Raw genomic sequence first — 20,404 nt, 5'->3', positions numbered from 1 at the left:
GAATGATTGTGAGAAAGTGGTGATTTAATGAGAGAACTGGGGCCAGGAGCTAGGTTGTTCTGAGCTGAGGAATGAGTAGAAGATGAGTAGAGTCCACACATACAGCAACTCTAAGGAATTTGGCCAAGAAGAGGAAAGATAGGGTGATTGCTGGAGGTGAGTTTTGGGGTAGTGGGGTATTTTTTGGAAGGAAAGAAGGACTTGAGTATTTTTTAAATGGTCACTGAATATTCTGAGAGGGGTGAGACAGAGGTATGGGGGTTGGTCCCTGTGGTAAAGCACTGAGAAAGGGGGCAGACAGTTATATTGGTGGCAGGATTCAGAGGGGTTTTTGATGATACCTTCTATTTTCTCTATGAAGTGACAGGAAGGACCATTTACTGAAAATGAAGAAAATTTGGAGAGGTGGGTGTCATATTTGAGAAGAGAGGAGAATATTGAAAATAGCCAGTGTAGAAGAGCAGGGGAGAGAAAAGACAGGAACCTTAGGCATCTGGCCCAGATGTTGGAGGACCAGATAGAGACTGCTGTCCTTGATACCGGAATGTTTTCCCCAGCAGTCCACAATACAGAGAAGACGGGCATTTGCTTGAAGACACTCATTTCTCATACTTCAATGAAAATAACGTCTTCACTGAGTGCCAACCCCTCCCCCATCACTAGTCCGGATTAGGTGCCTTCCCACGTTCTCATAGCACCTTCCAGTTCCTCTGGTGTATACTTCCCATACCGCAGTGTCAGGGCCTGTTTCGTCGCCGTGTGTTTTGTAGGGCTCTTTCCACAGTGCCTATTACAACACTTCGCATATGTGTATCATTTGTATGGAGTTCAAATATCAGTTCTCGTATTGATAAACTGTCAGACTCTAGGCATGTAACATAATCTCCCTCTGACATAGTTTCACATCTGTAGAAGAGCGTAACACCTTTCTTGCCCATTTTCTCTGAAGGTTGGAAATAATATATGACATTTATTATAACTTCTGCAACATAGGCTTTTAAAAATGGGAGTTTTGTTGTTGTCATTACTTATAACGTATATTCAGAGTTTTGCTGACTCTCACCTTTAGTTTGTTTCATTTCCTTTCAATTTAGACCTTTCTCTTTCATAAATTTGAACTTGGGAGTTTCAGATCAAAAAAGTATCATATTGAGATAGTTGGGATGTAGTTACAGTAAAGACACATTACTCCATTTATCTGGCTTCTATTTGTTGAGGCCTACTGTGTGTTAAGCACAAATTAGATTCTTTATACACTCTTTTATCTCATTTGCATGGATATACAGCCTTTTTCTTAACTTTTTCTAATAATTTAAAATGAAACATATAAAAAGCACTTTCTCTTGGTCGTTAAGAGTATCAGTCTTTAATTTGTCCTTGTGGGAATGAAGTTAAAAATCTTTAAGTGGAAATTGTTATAAATGTTTATCCTACTTACCAGCTATACTCATGGATATAATTCATCAATCATAGCTAGAGAAAGCAATTGTGCAGTTGTCTACAATTAACAGGACAAAAACAGTTGATGAATGTGCAGCTGAATTAAAGTACTCCCTAGGACAGGCTGAAATTATAAACTGGATCATTTAAAGGAATCTAACAAAGGATCTTTATAATTAAAACAAAGCAAGGTTAATGGGATGTAAAATTGCCTATAATATCTTGGCAATAATAATTGGATTTTAAATTATTAAAATATGAATTGAACTATAAAGCAAATAAGAAAGACTTCTTTAAATTATGGAATTTGAGTGATCCTTTGAAATACATTAATCATTTGCCTAAAATAAACCTTTATCCCTCTTTTGAAAGCATATAGGATATAATATTAATGAATATGCATAAAAGCCCGTGTGTATTTGTGTTTGGTACTAAATTTAACATAAGATTCATAAGATTCTAATTTTTATTTTGTTCTTTAAAATAGTGAAAAATGTATAGCTTGCATTTCTTAGGTTTTGAAAAGGAAAAGGATATTGCATCTAAGCATAATTCTTTAGTGATTATATGGCCTTGACTTGAATATCTTCTTTAATTTAACAAATGCTATATAATAATTAAACCAACAAGCTTTGGTTTGGCTTATTTAATAATTAAAGCAGTAAACTTTGAGTTTATCTATTTGTTTTGTGTCTTTGATTTGGCAAAAATTGTATTAAAAAAAAATAGCAGTAACTTCCAAAACTATAAAAGAAACTTTTTTTCTTAGAATTGAGATTCTGGTTTAATTTTGAAGCAAGAATCCCTGAAAACTTCTGGAAAACAGAAGTTCCCAACCTGATCTATGTCTTTTCCTTACTACTGTGTTATTCATTTTATTCATGTAATAATTTTTTAAATCATGCTCAGTTTTGTAAATGAATGATGGGGAAAAAATCTTGTGCTTTTACAAAATTAATTGTATCATCTTAAACAGTATTGCTAATTTATAGACTTAACTTTAGACATTGATTATAAATAAAATGTTATTTACCTAAAACTAAGATAAGCAACCTATCTAATAATGGCTAGATTTCAAGGAATAAGAAAATAAATTTAGAATTTAATGATCATAAATTTTATTTGAATCGCATTTTAACCATGTTTAAAATATATCTGCATATATGTATGTATTGAGATTCTTTTTGTCTTGTTAGGACAACTTTAAATATACTTTCCTCCTAGGCAACATTATTTTAACTTTGGTAAGAGTTAAGTAATAATTCATAAAACACTCATAGTTCTTTATATTAAAAGACAAAAAGGTGTTACACGCAAACAATGAATCATGGAACACTACGTCAAAAACTAATGATGTACTGTATGGTGACTAACATAACATAATAAAATAAATAAAAATAAAAAATAAATAAAAATAAAAGACAAAAGGCAAGAGTGCTCAATTTTTAATATATTCATTTATATGCCTTACTTCCTGCTCATTCTTATGTCTTAAAGATATTACTTTTTTTGTTGCTGTTCTTAGCTTACTTATTGCAAGAAAATGCCAGTCAAGAGTCAGATGATCCATGTCTTTATAGAAGACTTTGATTCAGTTTCTATACCATTCTGACATAACTTGGCAACAGAGGAGCCTAGAATTGGCATTTGTGGTTCGTATGTTGTTTAAATAACAGGTACAAGTAAACTAACAGGTTGCTGGAGGGACCATGCTGACATGAAGGTACAATGTGTATGGCGGGTCCAAGGATATGCTAAAGGTGAAAGGTGAGGTGAAGGAATAGAATGAGCAAGCCAGGTAAGACAGGAGAGTAGCCATGGCCTGGGCTATAGATTTTAGTCTAGAAGCTCTTCCTAAGGTGCCAGGGGAATTGAAATGTTGAGTATAGGCTGATTATTTGTCATGTTGGTAAAGGGAGAACCTATAAACTATATTCTTTAGTTATTGTTGTATACACCAACGTTTGAAAAACCAGAATACTTCTTTTATGATATGACTGTCATAAAGAGTCACAGTCCAAGCTTGAAGAGGAATAAGAAAAAGTTCATTGTTTATGTTTGCATATATTAAATGTTTACATATTTTAAAAAACACTACTCATATTTATGAACAGACTTCAAAACAGTCCATTATTCAAAGTCTAGATTTTTTTCATCCTTAGCACAAAGAAAAATAATAGACTTAATTTACTGAAGAGTTGATTGATGTTAAAAAATGATTTAATATTTCTACCCAATATTTAAGGAAAAACTAATACCAATTATACTCAGTCTTCCAGAAATAGAAGAGTAGGTAATACTTTACACCTCATTTTATGAGGTTTCATCACCCTGATAACAGTAACAATTACAAGAGATAAAATTACAGATCAATATCCACCATAAACATAGGTGCAATATTAATATTACCTTTAAAAGTTGTCAAATCAAATCTAGGAGGATTACATCATAAGCAAGAGGTGTTTATCCCAAGGATGCAGAGTTGGTTTAATATTCAAAAATATCCATCAATGTAATACACCATATCAACAGATATTTTGATATTTTAATGTATGATATTTTAATAGACATAAGAAAAACAGTTGAAAAATTCAACATATATTCATAATAAAACTCTCAGTAAACTAGAAATTAAACTCAGTGTAATAAATGCTATCTACAAAAAACATAACAGCTAACATCCTACTTAATGGTGAAAGACTGAATGCTTTCCCACTAGATCAAAACAAGGGAAGGATGTTCTCACCCACTATTTGTATTCAGTATTGGGCTGGAGGTCATAGCCAGTTCAATAAGGCCAGTAGAAAATTCTAAGGTGGCTGAGAAAAGGTACTATAATAAGTGAATTTAGCAAAGTCACATGGTATGAGGTCAGTATTCAAAAATAAATTATAATAATGTGTTTATATGTGAAATATTGGAAACTTAAATAAAGCAAAACCATTATAATAGTGTCAAAAACAAGAACTACTTAGGGTTGTACTTAATAAAATTTGTGAAAGACCTATATGATAAAAACTAAAAAATATTTTTGTAAAAAAAATTAAAAATAAAGAAATGCAGAAATATGTATTCATGGATCAGAGGACCTAACATGGTTAAGATGGTAGTTCTCCCCAAACTGGTCTATAGACTCAAACCTAATCAAAATTCCAGCCGGCGATTTTGGTTTTCTTGGTAGAAATTAACAAGCTGAATTTTAAATTTCTGTGACAATACAAAGGACCTAAGATAGCCAAAACAAATAAAAAATGAACAGAGTTGGAGGATTAGTATAAAGATAGGTAGATCAATGGAAGTGAAGAAAGAAGATCTTACAACTCAATAATAAAAAGACAAACTACCCAATATAAATCGGGCAAATGATTTGAACAGACACAGTAACAAAGAAGATATACAGATGGCCAATCAGCACATGAAACCATGCTCCACATCATTATTCATTCGAAAAATTCAATTTTAAACACAGTGAGATGGCATTATGCACATACTGCAATCGATATAATTCAATAGCTTGGCAATACTAAGCATTGATGAGAATGTGGAGCCACTGGTTGTACCTTGCTGGTGGGAGTGTAAAATGGTACATCCACTTGAAAAACAGTTTGTCCGTATCTTACAAGGTTAAACATACACTTAACCATTTGACCCAATAATTCTAAGCTTAGATATCTTCCCAAGAGAAATGAAAATATTAGTCCACATTAAGACCTGTATGTGAATGTTCATAGCAGCTTTATTTATAATAGCCAAAAACTAGAAATAACCCAAGTGTCCGTCACCAGGTAAGTGGATAAACTAACTATGATATAGCATTATATGGCATACTACTCAGCAATAAAAGGTATGAGCCACTGATATGCACAACATATATGGAATTTAAAAGTATTTTGTGAAGCTTAAGAAAGCAGACAGCAAAAATATGCTATGTGATTCCATTTATGTGATATTATGGAAAAGACAAAATTAGAGGGACAGAAAACAGTTCAGTTCTTGCTGTGGATGGCAGGACAAGAGCACAAGGGAACATTTTTGCATGATGGAAATGTTCTTGGTTGTAGTGGTGGCTACCTAAAATATGCATTTGTCAAAACTCATGGAAATGTGCATTTAAAAAGAGTTAATTTTATTATATGTAAATTAGATCTCAATAAACCTGACTTAAAAAAAAAAAAAAAACTACAGTAGTACTTCATTGCTTGCGAAGTTCTGTAATATGACCTGCAAGGCCTTTGCTTAACTGGCCTTCCTTACCTCCCCACACTGATCCAGGCTCCCTCCATTCACTCCTAAAGCACCTCTATGTCACCCTCATATTTCATTGTCCTTTACTACTACAAAGAAGGCCCTCAATAAATTACTGTTGAATGAATGAATGCCTAACTCTGTCTCACTCTCTGGAATGCCCTGTGAGAAGCCAACCAAACTGATTGTTTCCCAAACAAGTCAAACACAACCGCCTTTTTGTGTGACTTTGGTCAAGTTACACAAACAAGTTATGCTTAATCTCTCTAAGCCTTAGTTTCTTCCTGAGTGTAATGAGCTACTTACGCTTATCTAATAAGATATCAAATGAGGTAAAAATCCTATGAAATGGTACCTATAATGCACCTAGCCTGCTAAGTTATCGATTCTCAATGTTCCTGACACATAATAGGCACTCAAGAAATGATCATTTGGTTTTATTATTATTTATTTAAGTGGCATGTGAGCTGGGTTTTGAAGACTATGGACAGAGAAGGTTGAGGACTCTAGAGTACCTTACACATCCCATCAAGAGCACTGATGGGTTTTTGTGTGTTCTTAGTATGGTAGTATATCACTACTCCCTTATTGGTTTATTAATCACATTTTATGCAGAACACGAATACAGACACGAGTGGTAGCATAGGGTGGCAATAATGACCTGTTCAGAGGCTTCCTAGTGTATTGTGCTACTTAGCAGTCAAAACAGTAAATAAAAGTCATATGTTACTTGTTTTCTCCCTTCTTTTCTAAAAGAAATGTATTTTAGATTGCATTATTCTCTAGTTCTTAGAATTCATACTGGTAGATTTAGCAATAAGAAATTGTATTTTTAATCAAGGGAAAAGCTCTTATTGGGGCTTGCAGTCATAATATTTGTGATACTTTTGCAACCCTTTTCTTTTGGAAAAGGAACCATGTCATTGAGGGAGCACAGAACTTGGGAAATTAACTAAAGAGACTCTCCTGAAGTACACAACTCTTCCTGGCCTCATTGTTATTATATTGTGGCTAATGGTGCTCTTATGCTCATTTGCCTCCAAATTTTTCCCCCAAATTTTCTTTATACACCATCAATCCATGTTTCTGTACTCCTGTTATTAGAAGTTAAATAGAATAAAATGGCTTGAAGCAAGCCTTCTTTTCTCTAGTGACTGCCACATCTCTGATCTTGAGCTGGTATTTCTCAATTCACCAAGTCCTATTCCATCGCTTTTCAGACTTGTATTCCTGTTAGCATTGACTGTCCTTCTCTTGGACATTACAACTTTGAGCTGTTTACTTGGAATCCTAAAATTCAAGCTAGAAGCTTGATTATTTGGCCCAGGGTTAACCCTAATAGGAGAGAGTCTTCTGATCAGTATTTTTGAAACTGTTTTCTTGACCATTAATAATGCATGAAATCAATTTAATGGGTTGCTATGAGCATTTTCAAAAATAAGAAATAGTAAATAATAGTAAAAATAGAAATAGTAAATAATAGAAAAAATAATTATCTGTTCAGGTAAATATTATTTGCTGGAGTGTTTATTGTGTGGATATATAGGGTTATGATATGAAGTGTATTTCTCATATTTTACTTTGAGACACAGTTTAAAAGCCACTGTTCTAAGCTGATTTGACAGTTTATGTGTCTTAAAACAACCTTAACATATCCTATTCTAATAGCAATGTTTTCTAAATCCATATTAAACTATAAGATGAGTAAGTTATACAAATCCTCCATACTGATATTAGCTTGTTGAGACTGGTTTTACATAGAAGAGTAAATAGCTAAGCAACCCATCACTGAAGAGATTGGAAAGAAGAAAAATAGATTTGATATAAATTGACCTTTCTGGCCTGTGAACAAATCGAAAGTAACTCCCTTTGTATGTGTACCATAAAAGTTGACTTACTTAATCTAGTGACCAAAATAGTATTAGAATACCTGGGGACTCATCTTAAGAAGTGACCCTAACCTACAATGTTAAATACATGTATGCTTTTTGTAATCCTTCTAATGATGTTATTTCTGAGCTAGTTAACTTGGGGATCGATTTTGGAATTGTGCAACTAAATGAAGTTAACTAAGCAGCGCCATGCGCCCCACATAAATAGAGAGAGAGAAATGAATCTTCCTAAGAAATCAAATCCAGACTTTCCCATCATTCACACTGCATGAACTCAGTGGTCCTCAAATGTCAATGTGCATTAGTATCACAAGGATGTTTATGAAACATGTAGATGCTTGGGTCTCACCTCAGACCTATGCAGTCAGAATCTCTGGATGGGAGTTATATCACCATTTTTAATATGTTCTGCAAATGATCAGGATCTTTAAAGTACACCAAAATTTGAGGACTATGAGAACTATTACACTTCATTCATTTATCTTAGGAGTCATGTAAAATTATCACCATCTTTACCCATAACTGGAAACATAAATATAATCATAAGCTAAGTGATTTTTTTCTATGCTTCACTAAGTATAATAGCTGTTTAGGTTCATAGTAGATTATAATATAAATTTCTGCTTCTTTGTATTTGAAGTGATAGGACTTATTTGAAGCCGCAAATAGGTGATAAGAAAATGAAATGCCTACTGGTGGATCCTTGTTTTCATCCAACATAATTACTTAATTCCCAGAGCTTTTTCATAACAGTTAATTACATGGGGGCGGGGTAGGTTTTCAACCAATGCTAATTCCCTCTTCTCACCTCACTTTCTGTCTTTAATGCCTCCTCTTCCATATCAAGTCCGTAGACCTCAATCTCAAGCTCCAAAATTATCCTTTAGGTTTTATCTTCCTTCTCTCTACTTTTCCCAGATCAAAACTCCAGTTCTCCAGTGAATCTGAGACAAGTGTATGTCTGATTATATTTTTATAGAATAGGTTTTCATATAATAAGTTGATCCAAAAGCATGAATAATTCGTATTTTATTCTCTGGGAAAGGTTTGGTGTTTTAAGACAATAACTTAATACTGTATGTAATTTTTTTTCCTAACAGCCATATATATAGAGAGATTTTCAACTCTAGTGTCTGTTTTTCCACTTTTCTTTCCTTTGCACCAAAGAAAAACTCAGGATAGCCCATTACAGAGACCCCCTACTGTGTCCCAGTTTTCTAATCTTTGTATTTTACCAGTCATATAATTGAGTAAATTGGGTCTTGCCTAAAAAAATATAAAGTTTGATTAGTAGTACAGCTCATAACTAATATGCTGACTTAAAAATCTAGGTTTGAATATGCAGAATCACTTTGAAAGTCCCACCACAGCCTGATGTGGGGGTTCATAGACAAATGTCAAGATATGCCATTGTTTTTCCTTCTTAATCAATGTAGAAGAACCAATGTATCAAAGTGTACCTTTCAGAAAAGTGAACTACTATTTGGTGAGCCGGGGGGGTGGGGAGGGGTACCTAGTACATGTCAAACACTTTACAAGTATTCTCTCGCTTGCGCTCATAACCGTATGAGTTGTCCCTCCTTAAAGGAAATGTACTTTTGGGGAATGTAGGAAAATTAGAGACTTCTCAGGAACAACATGGTATTTATTTTGCTATTTTCATAAGGTGAAGACTTGTTGGCAGTAAAATATTTCAAGAACCAGTAGAGCCCAAAGCTTGTAAACATTTTCTAAAATAATTTTTTTAAATTTTAAATTAAAAAATTAAAAGTTTTTCCAGATTTTTAAATAGTCTATTTTTTTTATTTTTTTAAAGATTTTATTTATTTGACAGAGAGAGACACAGTGAGAGAGGGAACACAAGCAGGGGGAGTGGGAGAGGGAGAAGCAGACTTCCCGCAGAGCAGGGAGCCCGATGTGGGGCTCGATCCCAGGACCCTGGGATCATGACCTGAGCCGAAGGCAGATGCTTAACGACTGAGCCACCCAGGCGCCCAATAGTCTATTTTTTTTTAAGATTTTATTTATTTATTTGACAGAGAGAGCATAAGCAGGGGGAGTGGGAGAGGGAGAAGCAGGCCTGACTCAGAGCTCCATCCCAGGACCCCCGGGATCATGACCTGAGCCGAAGAGACTGAGCCACCCAGGTGTCCTTAAATAGTCTATTAAAGGACTACCACACAGGAAACAATTAAGCGTCTCTGACCCAACCAGACTCTACCTTGCAGTGTCACCAGAATCTCTATGCCAGATTTTGGGGCCAAAGGGAATTCTGCTCCTATGCTGTGTGGCCACTTAACTTCCAATCAGAGTCTGTCTTCTTGGCTAAATAAATCAGGATCTAAAAATCTAATCTTACAGTTTGGGCATACACTCTTTTCCCCAGTTTATAAGCTATCTGAAATAGTACACCCTCATTTTCCAATCAGGAAACTGAAACTCAGACACAAGGAAAATTGTTTGCCCAATTCATAATACTGATAAAAGGCAGAACCTAAATATAAACTAGGTTTGCTTTTGTCCCCTCATTCATCGTAGATAATGGAAGACTAATTTTTCTGACCTCTCATATTGCTTTTTCTATTGATTTTTTCTTTCATCAAATTACAGAGGTTATATTTAAAATTCAGCATCTGTTAATCTCAAGTCAAAGACCAGCAATTAAATTATAACATACTGCATAAAATTGGATTCTTCCTAGAATATCAGAATTTGCCCTACTGATATATATTCCATTTGGAATAGAATACTTTGCTTTGTCTCTTGACTTTTTTCCTATATCCATGACATCTCTGTCTGTTTTAGAATAGGAACAAATAGGATTGAACAAATTGGGATTTTTTTTTTTCTATTTCCTTTGGAAAATAGGCTCACGTTAGAAGATGAAGACCACTTGAGAGTGCCTGGGTGGCTCAGTTGGTTAAGCATCCAACTCTTGATTTTGGCTTAGGATGTGATCTCAAAGTTGTAAGATGGAGCCCCGCGTTGGGCTCTGTGTTGGGCATGGATCCTACTTAAGAATCTCTTTCTCCCTCTCCCTCTGCCTCTACCCCCACCTCTCTTTTTCTAAAAAAAAAAAAAAAAAAGGAGATGAAGATGAACATTTCATTCATTTCCTATATTATATAGATACTATGAGGAAGAAAATGTTCTGTAATAGATATTCCTAGGGTTATCCGGTATTTTTTATTTACCTCATTTTTTGTGTGCTAAATGTACTATAGAATTTCCTGGTGCTAAGAAATTACCTTAACGTTAAAATTCTATTTCTTCTTTGCCCCTCCTTCTCACATAACACATTCATGTATTCATTCAGTCATTCATCCATTTAGCCATATGTTATTTGTGAGTCCATATTTCATATCAGGTACCTTGCAAATCATAAAGACCAGAACAGAAATCACTGAAACAGAAAAATAAGATACAATAGAACAGATGAACAAATACAAAGATTTTTTCTTTAATAATAATACAGGCAAACTATCCCAAGATTGATTAAGAACAAAACAGAAAAATAAACATCAGAAATAAAAAGGAAACGTAATTATAGATAAAACAAATTTAGAAAAGATAATGAGAGTGCTATCAAAATGTTTTACCATTAAAAATAAAAATTTTAATGAAATGGGAAAATTCCTAAAAAATATATAATTTCCAAAGATTGAATAACAAGTAAAAAAACCCTAAAGTTCTAAGTATGAAGGAAATTTAATCAGTAAAAATTCTTCCTACGGTAATAGTTTACAGGTATATTCTACCAAATGTTCAAATAAAGCACCATTCCAACCATAGACCAACTGCTAGAGAACACAAAGAGAGGGAATGCTCTCAACTCATTCTTGAGGCCTGTTCAATCCTGACTACAAAAGTGAACAAGATGTGTGGGAGAAAGGAAAACCACAAGCCAGTCTCCATTATGAATGTAGATGTGTGAATCCTTATTAAAATATTAACAGAACCTAGTCCAGCTATGTATAAAGATATACTATGTCTGTGGGAGTGGAGAACTAGGGGAGGGAGGTGGGGGAAAGTTAACCCAGGAATGCCAAAGTTGTTCATCATTTTAAAATTCCTAAAAATGTCTTTCATTTATCATATTAAATCCTTACTATCCTCCCAGTAGGTTCAGATGCATCAAATAAAATTCAACATTCATGATTTTTTAAAAAATATTCTTAGCAAACTAGAAACAGAGAAGGATTTTCTTAATCTGAAAAGAATGCAGAAAACGTGCCACTTTATTTCTAAAATTTATAAACAAGTTAATCTGGACAACATATTTTGGCATATACATATATTAAATAAAACAATGAAGAGGCAAGAGAATGATAAACACAAAGTGCAGCAGAGTGGTTAATAAATGTGTGTGTGTTTATGTGTTAAATATATATCCAAATGAATATAAACATACATTCAAATAAATACAGTATTTTTTTAAATAAAGAAAAAAATTAATTGAATAAAGTTAGGACACTGAAGATATTTCTGTGGACTCTCAAAACATGAGTAAAAGAAATTGGCTGTAAAAAAGAAATAGAAACTTCATCTTCAATGAAATTTGGTTTTGTGAGCTTTCCTCAACAGTCCAGATGTAAGACAGAAGAGGGAGACCAATGTCTTAATCTAGGGTTACATATTTCCTGAGCAATTACGGCAGATAGATAGGAATTGAGTGAAGGTGCCAGCAAGAAAGTAGTTACAACATGGAACTGTGGGATGGCAAGTTTGGTGGGAAAAGAAGTGAATCTGAGCAGTGGAAGAAGGATTAAGAGAACATAGAGGGATTAAACAATTGCAAGTTAGAAGAATCAAGAGCTTGTTTTTGCCTGAGTCCAGGGGAGGGACAAATGAAGGCAAGAGTGAACAGTAAGTGTAGGGAGGTTGCAACCAGAAAGTAGATTGTTGGGGGTTAAAGATTTAGGAAGTGAAGCCAATTAGGGCTGGTAGAGTGATTTCCTGAAGTGAGGTAGAATTGAAGTTTCTAAAGGAATCATAGATTGAGGTATTTTTAGATCCCCTTAAAAAGGGACAGGGAATTGTGAGCTACTCTGGGGAATGGTTTTCCATGTGGATAATGAAGTTACCCAGAATGATTCTAAGAGTCAACTAAGATTCTTTTTCTCTATGGAAGTAAAGTAACCTACGTTAGTTGATGTGTAGCTCATAAGTATGTTAGTTGATATAGAACTCATAAGTGTCAGAGCTAGGAGGATGGACTTTCAGGTAATTAATATAATTTCTCTGGTGTTTATGAGGCAAGAGTCTTCCCCACCCTCTCCCCTCCTTTGCCACTGTGCCTCTTTGCTATGCCAATCCACTGTTTTGCTCCTGGGAGTCATACCTATTAGCCAGCCAGACCTAGAGCCTCTCCCTTCCTGCTGTGTTCTGTTAATCTATTTAAGTTTTGTAATCCACATTAATTTGCACATATTAGATTTCCTCCTGGCTTTCTTCAGCTTTCATGCACTAGACAAAGCCATTGAACAGAATATTCCAGTATTTCACATCTCTTTTCTCTTTTGAAGCCAGCCTAGCAAATATAGACCAATGATTTCAACAAAACTTAATATTCAGAGTTTAAGTTACAGTCTTTGACTTTTTTTATTTTTCTACATCCCTCAGTGAATTGAAGATTATCTGTATGATCGTTTACCCTCCAACATTATAGAGAAGTCTGAGCCTTTTTTCACAAGTATTGTGGCTTCTAACAGATTCCCCTAACCTTTTCGTTCTTTGAATAATTTATATTATCATTAACTTTTGTGCTAAAAATTAGAAAATATTTCCATTGGAATATGCCTATGTTCCTCTTAAGTATAATTGGAGAGATTATTGCTGCATGTTTTCAGGTGATATTTCCACTTACCCTGCTGTTATGCAAGATTTTAGTTGTGTCATACTGCCAGGAAGTCCCTGCTGGTCTGAGAATGACAGCCATTATTTAACTTAAATCTCATCAGGGAGCAATGATGTCAGACCACACATGAACTTTGGGCGAAAAGATTTCTACTGAGAACTATGTTGAATTCAGTATCTACATTACTGCCTTGAAATAGAGAGACCATTCACTAGCTGTTTTTTGTAGAAGATGCCATACAGATATTACACATAATTTGGTGAAAAGATATTAAAACTTAGTGCTATGTAATTCAACCTTAATACATTACAGTGAAGAAATAAATTCAATACAGTCAGACTCACTTCAAAGACATGTTATATAGCTTTTACAAATTATATTAAGCAATAATATAGAAATATCAGGATACCCAGTAATATTTTTTTGTTTGCTTATACATAGTTATCAGTGAAGAAGACAAGTTTGCTATAGGTAGAGAATGTAGTGAACAATATAGGAAGAATTACTTTGAGTTGCTATTTAGTATATACAAAAGTTAAAATGAGGTTCAATCTTTTCCCATTCTGATTGAAATTTATAACAACTTGAGCAAGAAAAAAATGATAATTCATTTCATTAATGAGCAGTAGAAATAAAGAATAGCAATCTTGAAAATAGCACTCTTGTTAAAAATCTAAGTAGAGAAAAACTGGACCATGAATGGAGATGAGTGTTTGAACTGAGTCTTAAAATGATATAAGTAAAAGAACAGACATTATTTTGTAAGTTTGCCCTTTAAGAAAAACCCAAAAAGACTTAGAGTTAACTTCAAATATCCTTTGATTATTTTTAACACGGTAATTGCTTATTGCAAAAGAAAACATTTTAGAAGATGTGAAAAGGCCCAGTCACTGTTTATAATTGACAAAATGACAAGAATTAATGTTAGAATTGCCCACAGTGGAGGAGAGCAGTAGTTAACATGAAAGGTTTTACTTCAAAAAATATTGTTGGCTAATGAAGATGCAATGCAAAATATAAAATTATGAGAATTTTTTTTAAATTGCGATCTGAGGCAAAGAACTTAATTTTTCTGAGCCTTGGTTTCTTATGTTTAAAAATGAAAATAATATATATCTCTGAGGTTTCTTGTGAGAATTAAATATTATGTGTAAACTACCTATTTTATTACCTATCTCTCAATAAGTGGTTTGGTGACAGTTGTCGATTTCTTCTCCTCCTCCTTCTCCTCCTTGATCATCGTCATCCTCATCACCATCATCATCATCATCATGTGGTTTAAACCAAGACCCATTTTTAAATCTCTCATTATTCTCATTGACTGGGCTCAGCTAAGCAGTTCCTTTGCTCCCTGTGAAGTTGTCTGGCATTTCAGTCACCTGGGAGGCTGGCTCTGGGCTGGGAACTCATCTAGGCCTGGGATCCTGAGGTCCTCTATTCTCCTCCTCGGGCTGTCTACATAATGTGAGCTTTTCTCAGTATTGCAGCAGATTCTAGAAGACAGAGTTCCAAGAAAGAAGGGCAAAAGGTACAAGGCATCTTATGCCCTGGCCTCAGAAGTCACAAAACATCACTTCTGCTATATTCTGTTGGTCACAGGAAGTCACAGGTGGATCTAAGAGGAGCAGAAAATGACTCCTCTTTTTGATGGAGCAATAACAATATCACACTGCAAAAGAGCATGTGGGATGGAGATACTGTTGCAGCCACCTTTGAATAACCTCTGCCCTATGCTATAAAAGAAGTATGAAGAAGCTCCCTGTGTATACATAAGAAAAGGTCTTCAAGATATATTGCTAAGTGAGAAAAGCTAGGTACAGAAAATAATATTATATTATAGTATAATATACTATAATAGTGTAAGGATATGGGGGAAAACATATTTGTATTTTCTTATGTATTTTTAAAAGTCTCTGAAAACATGCAAGAAACTAATACAACAGGTGCCTGATGAGGTTGGAAATCAGGTGGTGAGGTGATAAAGTGAGGCTTTTCACTGGATGTCTTACACTTTTTAAAAACAATTTGAATATTCAGATAACTTCTATTGTTTAAAAATTCAGTTTATAGGTTTCCTAATATATGGCCATCTAGCGTTTGTGTGAAAATTTACTTCCAAGATAGTGAATTCTGTTGTTTTCACCATTTACTCCAAAGGTGATGAATTCTGTTGTTTTAACCATTTAAAACACTGTCAAAAAGCCTTGATTTTTTTTGCCTTAACTAACTTTATCAAATTAACTGAATCATTCATTGACAAGACACACAGTACTTAACAGAGACATTGTTGTAACAGTTTTATGGTATATTTCTGTATTTCAAATGTCTGAATTATAATTTCATCTATCTTAATTTCATAATGTAACTTTAAACTTTATCCATAATTAATATTTCAAATACTGAAATTTGATTATTTAAAAGTAGTATTAACTGAAGTTATTAAGAATAATAATTTCAAAGGTATCTTCCTTTTTAGATTACTATGCCATGCTATGAAGGACCATATAGTTCGTGTTGCAAATGAAGCTGAGTTTATTTTGAACAGACAGAGGGCTGAGGATGTACATAAACATGCAGAGTTTGAGGTAAGGTTTTGGTGGCAGGTTAAATTCTGCTTCTCTGTTATAAGTCAGCTATCACTGATGATAACCTTACATAAGAAGGTTTTTTTAAAAAGGAAAATTTCATTCAAGTCATTTCAGTTCTTTTTTTTTTTTTTAAAGCTTTAGTAAATGCCAAACACAGAGCACTAATTTTTACCTCATTTACAGCATACAGAGATTCTTCTTACATGTGCCTAACCCTTTGGTAGACCGAAGTTGTTCTAATGTACTCTTAAAGGCAAATAAAATTTTATGATGCAGTTACTTTAGTAATTTTTAAACTAGTTTATACATCACTAGAGATGGGTGTAACAAGTGGTTATATGAAGAAACTGTTTTACCAAATATTCAGTAATTTATTATTTATTAATGTATCCATCTTTAGAGTGACCAAAGATCACTTCAGTTCATGTTTTATTGTTATAATCAATATTTTATTGACAATTGAAGCATTGCTATTATATGGTATGCATGCAGATATATACATATATTGAGAATATAATAATTTAAAACTCCTCCTAAGTACCTTGACTAAAGAAAAAATTAAGTATCGTTTCTATTTTATATGCAAAAACTAAAGTATATGGAATACTGTAGGGGCGCCTGGGTGGCTCAGTCGTTAAGCTTCTGCCTTTGGCTCAGGTCATGATCCCAGGGTCCTGGGATCGAGCCCCACATCGGGCTCCCTGCTCCCAGGAAGCCTGCTTCTCCTTCTCCCACTCCCCCTGCTTGTGTTCCCTCTCTCGCTGTGTTTCTCTCTTTCAAATAAATAAATAAAATCATTTTTTAAAAAAGAAATATTGTATATTCCATACTAATAGGATTTATAAAAAATATTTTTATATTTCTAGCATGTTAATAATTATTTGACATTTTTTTAATTGCCTCGGTTCAATATATTGATTTCAGTGTTTTAATTATAGTGATTACTTAATTCATTCAATTTGCAAAAAAACTTGGTTTCAGAAATATTCAAGTAACCTGGTATTTGGCTTAGGTTGAACTGTCAGTGGCCTTGAAAATAATAAATAACCATCAGTTTATTTTCCTGATGCAACATGTGAACAAGTGTGGTGTGGCTGGAAATCAGAGCCCAAGATTTCAGTTTTGATGAGGTTTTTATCTCAGTAAGCCAGTTCTCTTCGTCATGCAAGTTGATGCCCTTGGTCTAGTAATCTCTGACCTCGCTAGCTGAAAAGCATGAGACAGAGAAATAACTGTTGTCACTCTCATACTCTTAACCTCTGCCTCATTTGTCAGGTGAGGCAGCACACACTTGTCACATGAGATTGCAACAACCTTATTTTGAAAAAAATACCAAATATTTTAAACTTTGATAAAAGTACATTGACAATTGGGTGTTTATCAATGTGAAGTTTCATATCCCTTCAACAGTAAATACTTCTGGATATTTATCAAGTTATCCTGCTATAATCTGGATGTCAAGAAAGTTTTGACTTATCTGTTCTTTGAAGCATATGTTTAGATATGAGATATGTCAGGAGTCTAAACAAAATAAGAATATTCAATTAACTATTGACTTCTGTTAGTAAATAAGATTTAGAATATTAGCTGAATCCCCTGCAGGATGAGTTTTGAATCATTCATATTTCTACTAAGAAAATCAAGATATTTTGTGGGGATATAAGATCAATATTTGTCATGTGAAAATATTTAAAATAGATTTTCAAGCAGCTAGATATTAGTTACGAATTTTAACACATATTTAGCCAAGATGAAATTAAGCTAAGGGCAGGGTTTCTCAGCCTTTTTTTTCATTAGTGCCCCCCCAAGGAATCTTTTTAGACAATTTTCATTCTAATCTCCCTCTTCCAGTAAAATTTTATTTCTACAATATGCTGCATATCTGTTTGTGTACTATATATACGTCTGTGCTTTATACATAAAAGGAATGTGATTTTTTCACACCCCCAACACCACTTTTTACCCCCTGGGGATGAGATCGTTCCTACTGAGGATGCATGGCTAAGAGTGATAAGAGGCTATGAAGTGGACATGAAGACTCAGTGCTTTTTAGATTATGTAAATATAAAATAAAAATACTAACATAAGTCAAATTTTGAGAGTACTATCATTGTTATTTAATGGATATATATTGATTTTTTAACTGAAATGTTCAAAGTTGTTCTTTTTAAGTTAGAGCTATATTGGTAAGTGCATTGACTGTGTGTGTGTGTGTGCATGCCTGTGTGGTTTACCAAACACCACTTTTAAATTATAAAAGATTTTGTAAAAGCCATGACATTTTACTAGGACTTTTTGGGGGAATTTCTCTGTCTCCCGTGTAAGCCTGTAATTAAGAGATAAAGTATATTTAATTTGAGATGGGTACTTCACAGTTAAGTTTTTTTTAGTTAACCATTGTAATTGTTAAGGAAGAAAAATGAAAATTTAATTTTGCTCTCCAATGAGCTAATGAAATATTAACCTCATTATGGAGGCAGATCATTGTACTAATTGGTGATTCCCTGTACAAAAAGATAAATTGGAAAATGAATTAATCCTTCTTAGATTACTGTAGGGTTATTTCTCTGAAAGAGATGACTTGTGGTAGTACTCTGTATCAATAGGTAGACTTCAGGGATATGTTCAAATACCTTCCATGAAACAAATTTTTATACAGTAAAGATGGATGTGAACTAATTATATGTATTTTTAGATGTGAGACTTTTTTTCTTCTAGTTATATGACTCATATTACATACTTGGTAATGTTAGAATTTACGGTCAGTCCACCCTACATAAAAATTATTATACAAAAAAATCAAACTTATAATTAAAGAGATGTTCATCTTCGTGTTCATATTGAACCTTTTTGATACACAGTGAGACCGATACCGATTAGCTATGTTGCTGATACCGGTGAGCATGAATGCGGACAGCGGACAGAACAACTGATTATTAGGAAAGATAAGAATAAGATAGTTGTTATCATGGGAACCTTTGAACACATTAAATTCTAAAGTTGGGAGAGATTATAGAGAAAACTTTAGCTTCTCATTTTAAAAATATGAACCTGAGTATGATGGGGAAATAAAAGAATTTTCATAAAGTGTGGGATAAAAAACAAGACTAAATTCCTAAATCATTGCTTTTCCTTGTACACCACATTGCCATTCATGAAATGGAAAACTATAAATTAAATGGCAAGTTTTGGAACTCTATATAATTATCAAGAATGTAATTCTCATTTTAAGTGTGGCATATACCATATTGGTTAAAATAATTAGATTCACATTTTTACTAAACCATTCTAAAATGATTACTTTTAAAATCAGACTCTCGGAATTTTAAGAGCCTTAAACATTATTAATTACTTTATATAACATCATCCAAATTATTTTCCATATACTTTTATGTATAAGCACATAGAACACATTTTTGCAAGTTTGAAAAGTGAGTGTAGTGACTATATTTTTTTTTACTTTTAAAAAAAATTTTTAATTAAATTTTCACAAGATTGTATTATCTGAGTTTTTAAAATTGAATTGTTACTACCCTTTAACTTAAAGTCAGATATCATTCCTTACTTTGACACAGCAAAAGTTATACATTGTTAAATATTATGCATTGTTTGTATATTTTTTGTAGTCGCAGTGTGCCCAGTATGCTGCTGATAGAAGAGAGGAAGAAAAGATGTGTGATCATCTCATAAGTGCTGCTAAACATCGAGATCACGTTACAGCAAACCAACTGAAACAGAAGATCCTTAACATTCTCACAAATAAGCATGGCGCTTGGGGAGCAGTTTCTCATAGGTGAGTTTCACAAATTTACAAGTAAATAATAAGTCACAGGTTATTTATAATAGAAGTTAAAGATTATAAACTTTAAAATTATGTAGAAAATATGATTTAAAGCATAAAAATTACTTGAATTTTTCCCTGATACCTTTAGTAATTCTTCTTTAGAATCCTTTAGAAGAAAATCTAAACTTCTAACAGAAGCTCCAATGGAAGTCATTTCTAATTTAATAGTAATATGTAATACAAAAAAAAAAATTAGGCAAGTATTTTAGGCTACTATCTCTTATATGATGTATGTGAATTTTAAGAATTGGCTCTTTTTTTTCATCTTTCAAGAGTCTACCTACTTATTAAATTTATATCATTCTTAATTTTTCTTATAAACAGGTAATAATATAAGCATTTACTATGGAGAGGTAACACATTCTTTTTAAAACTCTTCTTCCATATTTTTTTATTCAGTCTTTCTTATGAAAGATTTTCATTGCAGATTAGGGCATTTATGATATCATAGTAGAAGTAAAACCAAAATCGGTTGTTTATGAATTAGAGATGTTCTCCTTGCTAAAGTTTTGTGGACATAAAATTGTTTTGTTTTTTT

The 20,404-nt window shown here is 33.3% G+C and overlaps 1 protein-coding gene across 4 annotated transcripts in view; it reads left to right on the top strand.

The window, feature by feature from the left end:
- NBEA (neurobeachin) overlaps positions 1–20,404 on the top strand; it is a 694,224-nt gene that overhangs the window by 370,386 nt on the left and 303,434 nt on the right. For all 4 annotated transcript variants that reach the window (XM_078070461.1, XM_078070460.1, XM_078070459.1 and 1 more), the window contains 2 exons: positions 15,911–16,019; positions 19,649–19,815. In XM_078070461.1, the coding sequence (XP_077926587.1) occupies positions 15,911–16,019; positions 19,649–19,815 (276 nt within the window). The remainder of the gene's footprint in view (positions 1–15,910; positions 16,020–19,648; positions 19,816–20,404) is intronic.

The sequence above is a fragment of the Halichoerus grypus genome, chromosome 4 (assembly GCF_964656455.1).
Source record: "Halichoerus grypus chromosome 4, mHalGry1.hap1.1, whole genome shotgun sequence".
Lineage (NCBI taxonomy): Eukaryota > Metazoa > Chordata > Mammalia > Carnivora > Phocidae > Halichoerus > Halichoerus grypus.
The sequence above is the reverse complement of the archived record's forward strand: the minus strand, read 5'-3'. Positions and strand labels throughout refer to the sequence as shown.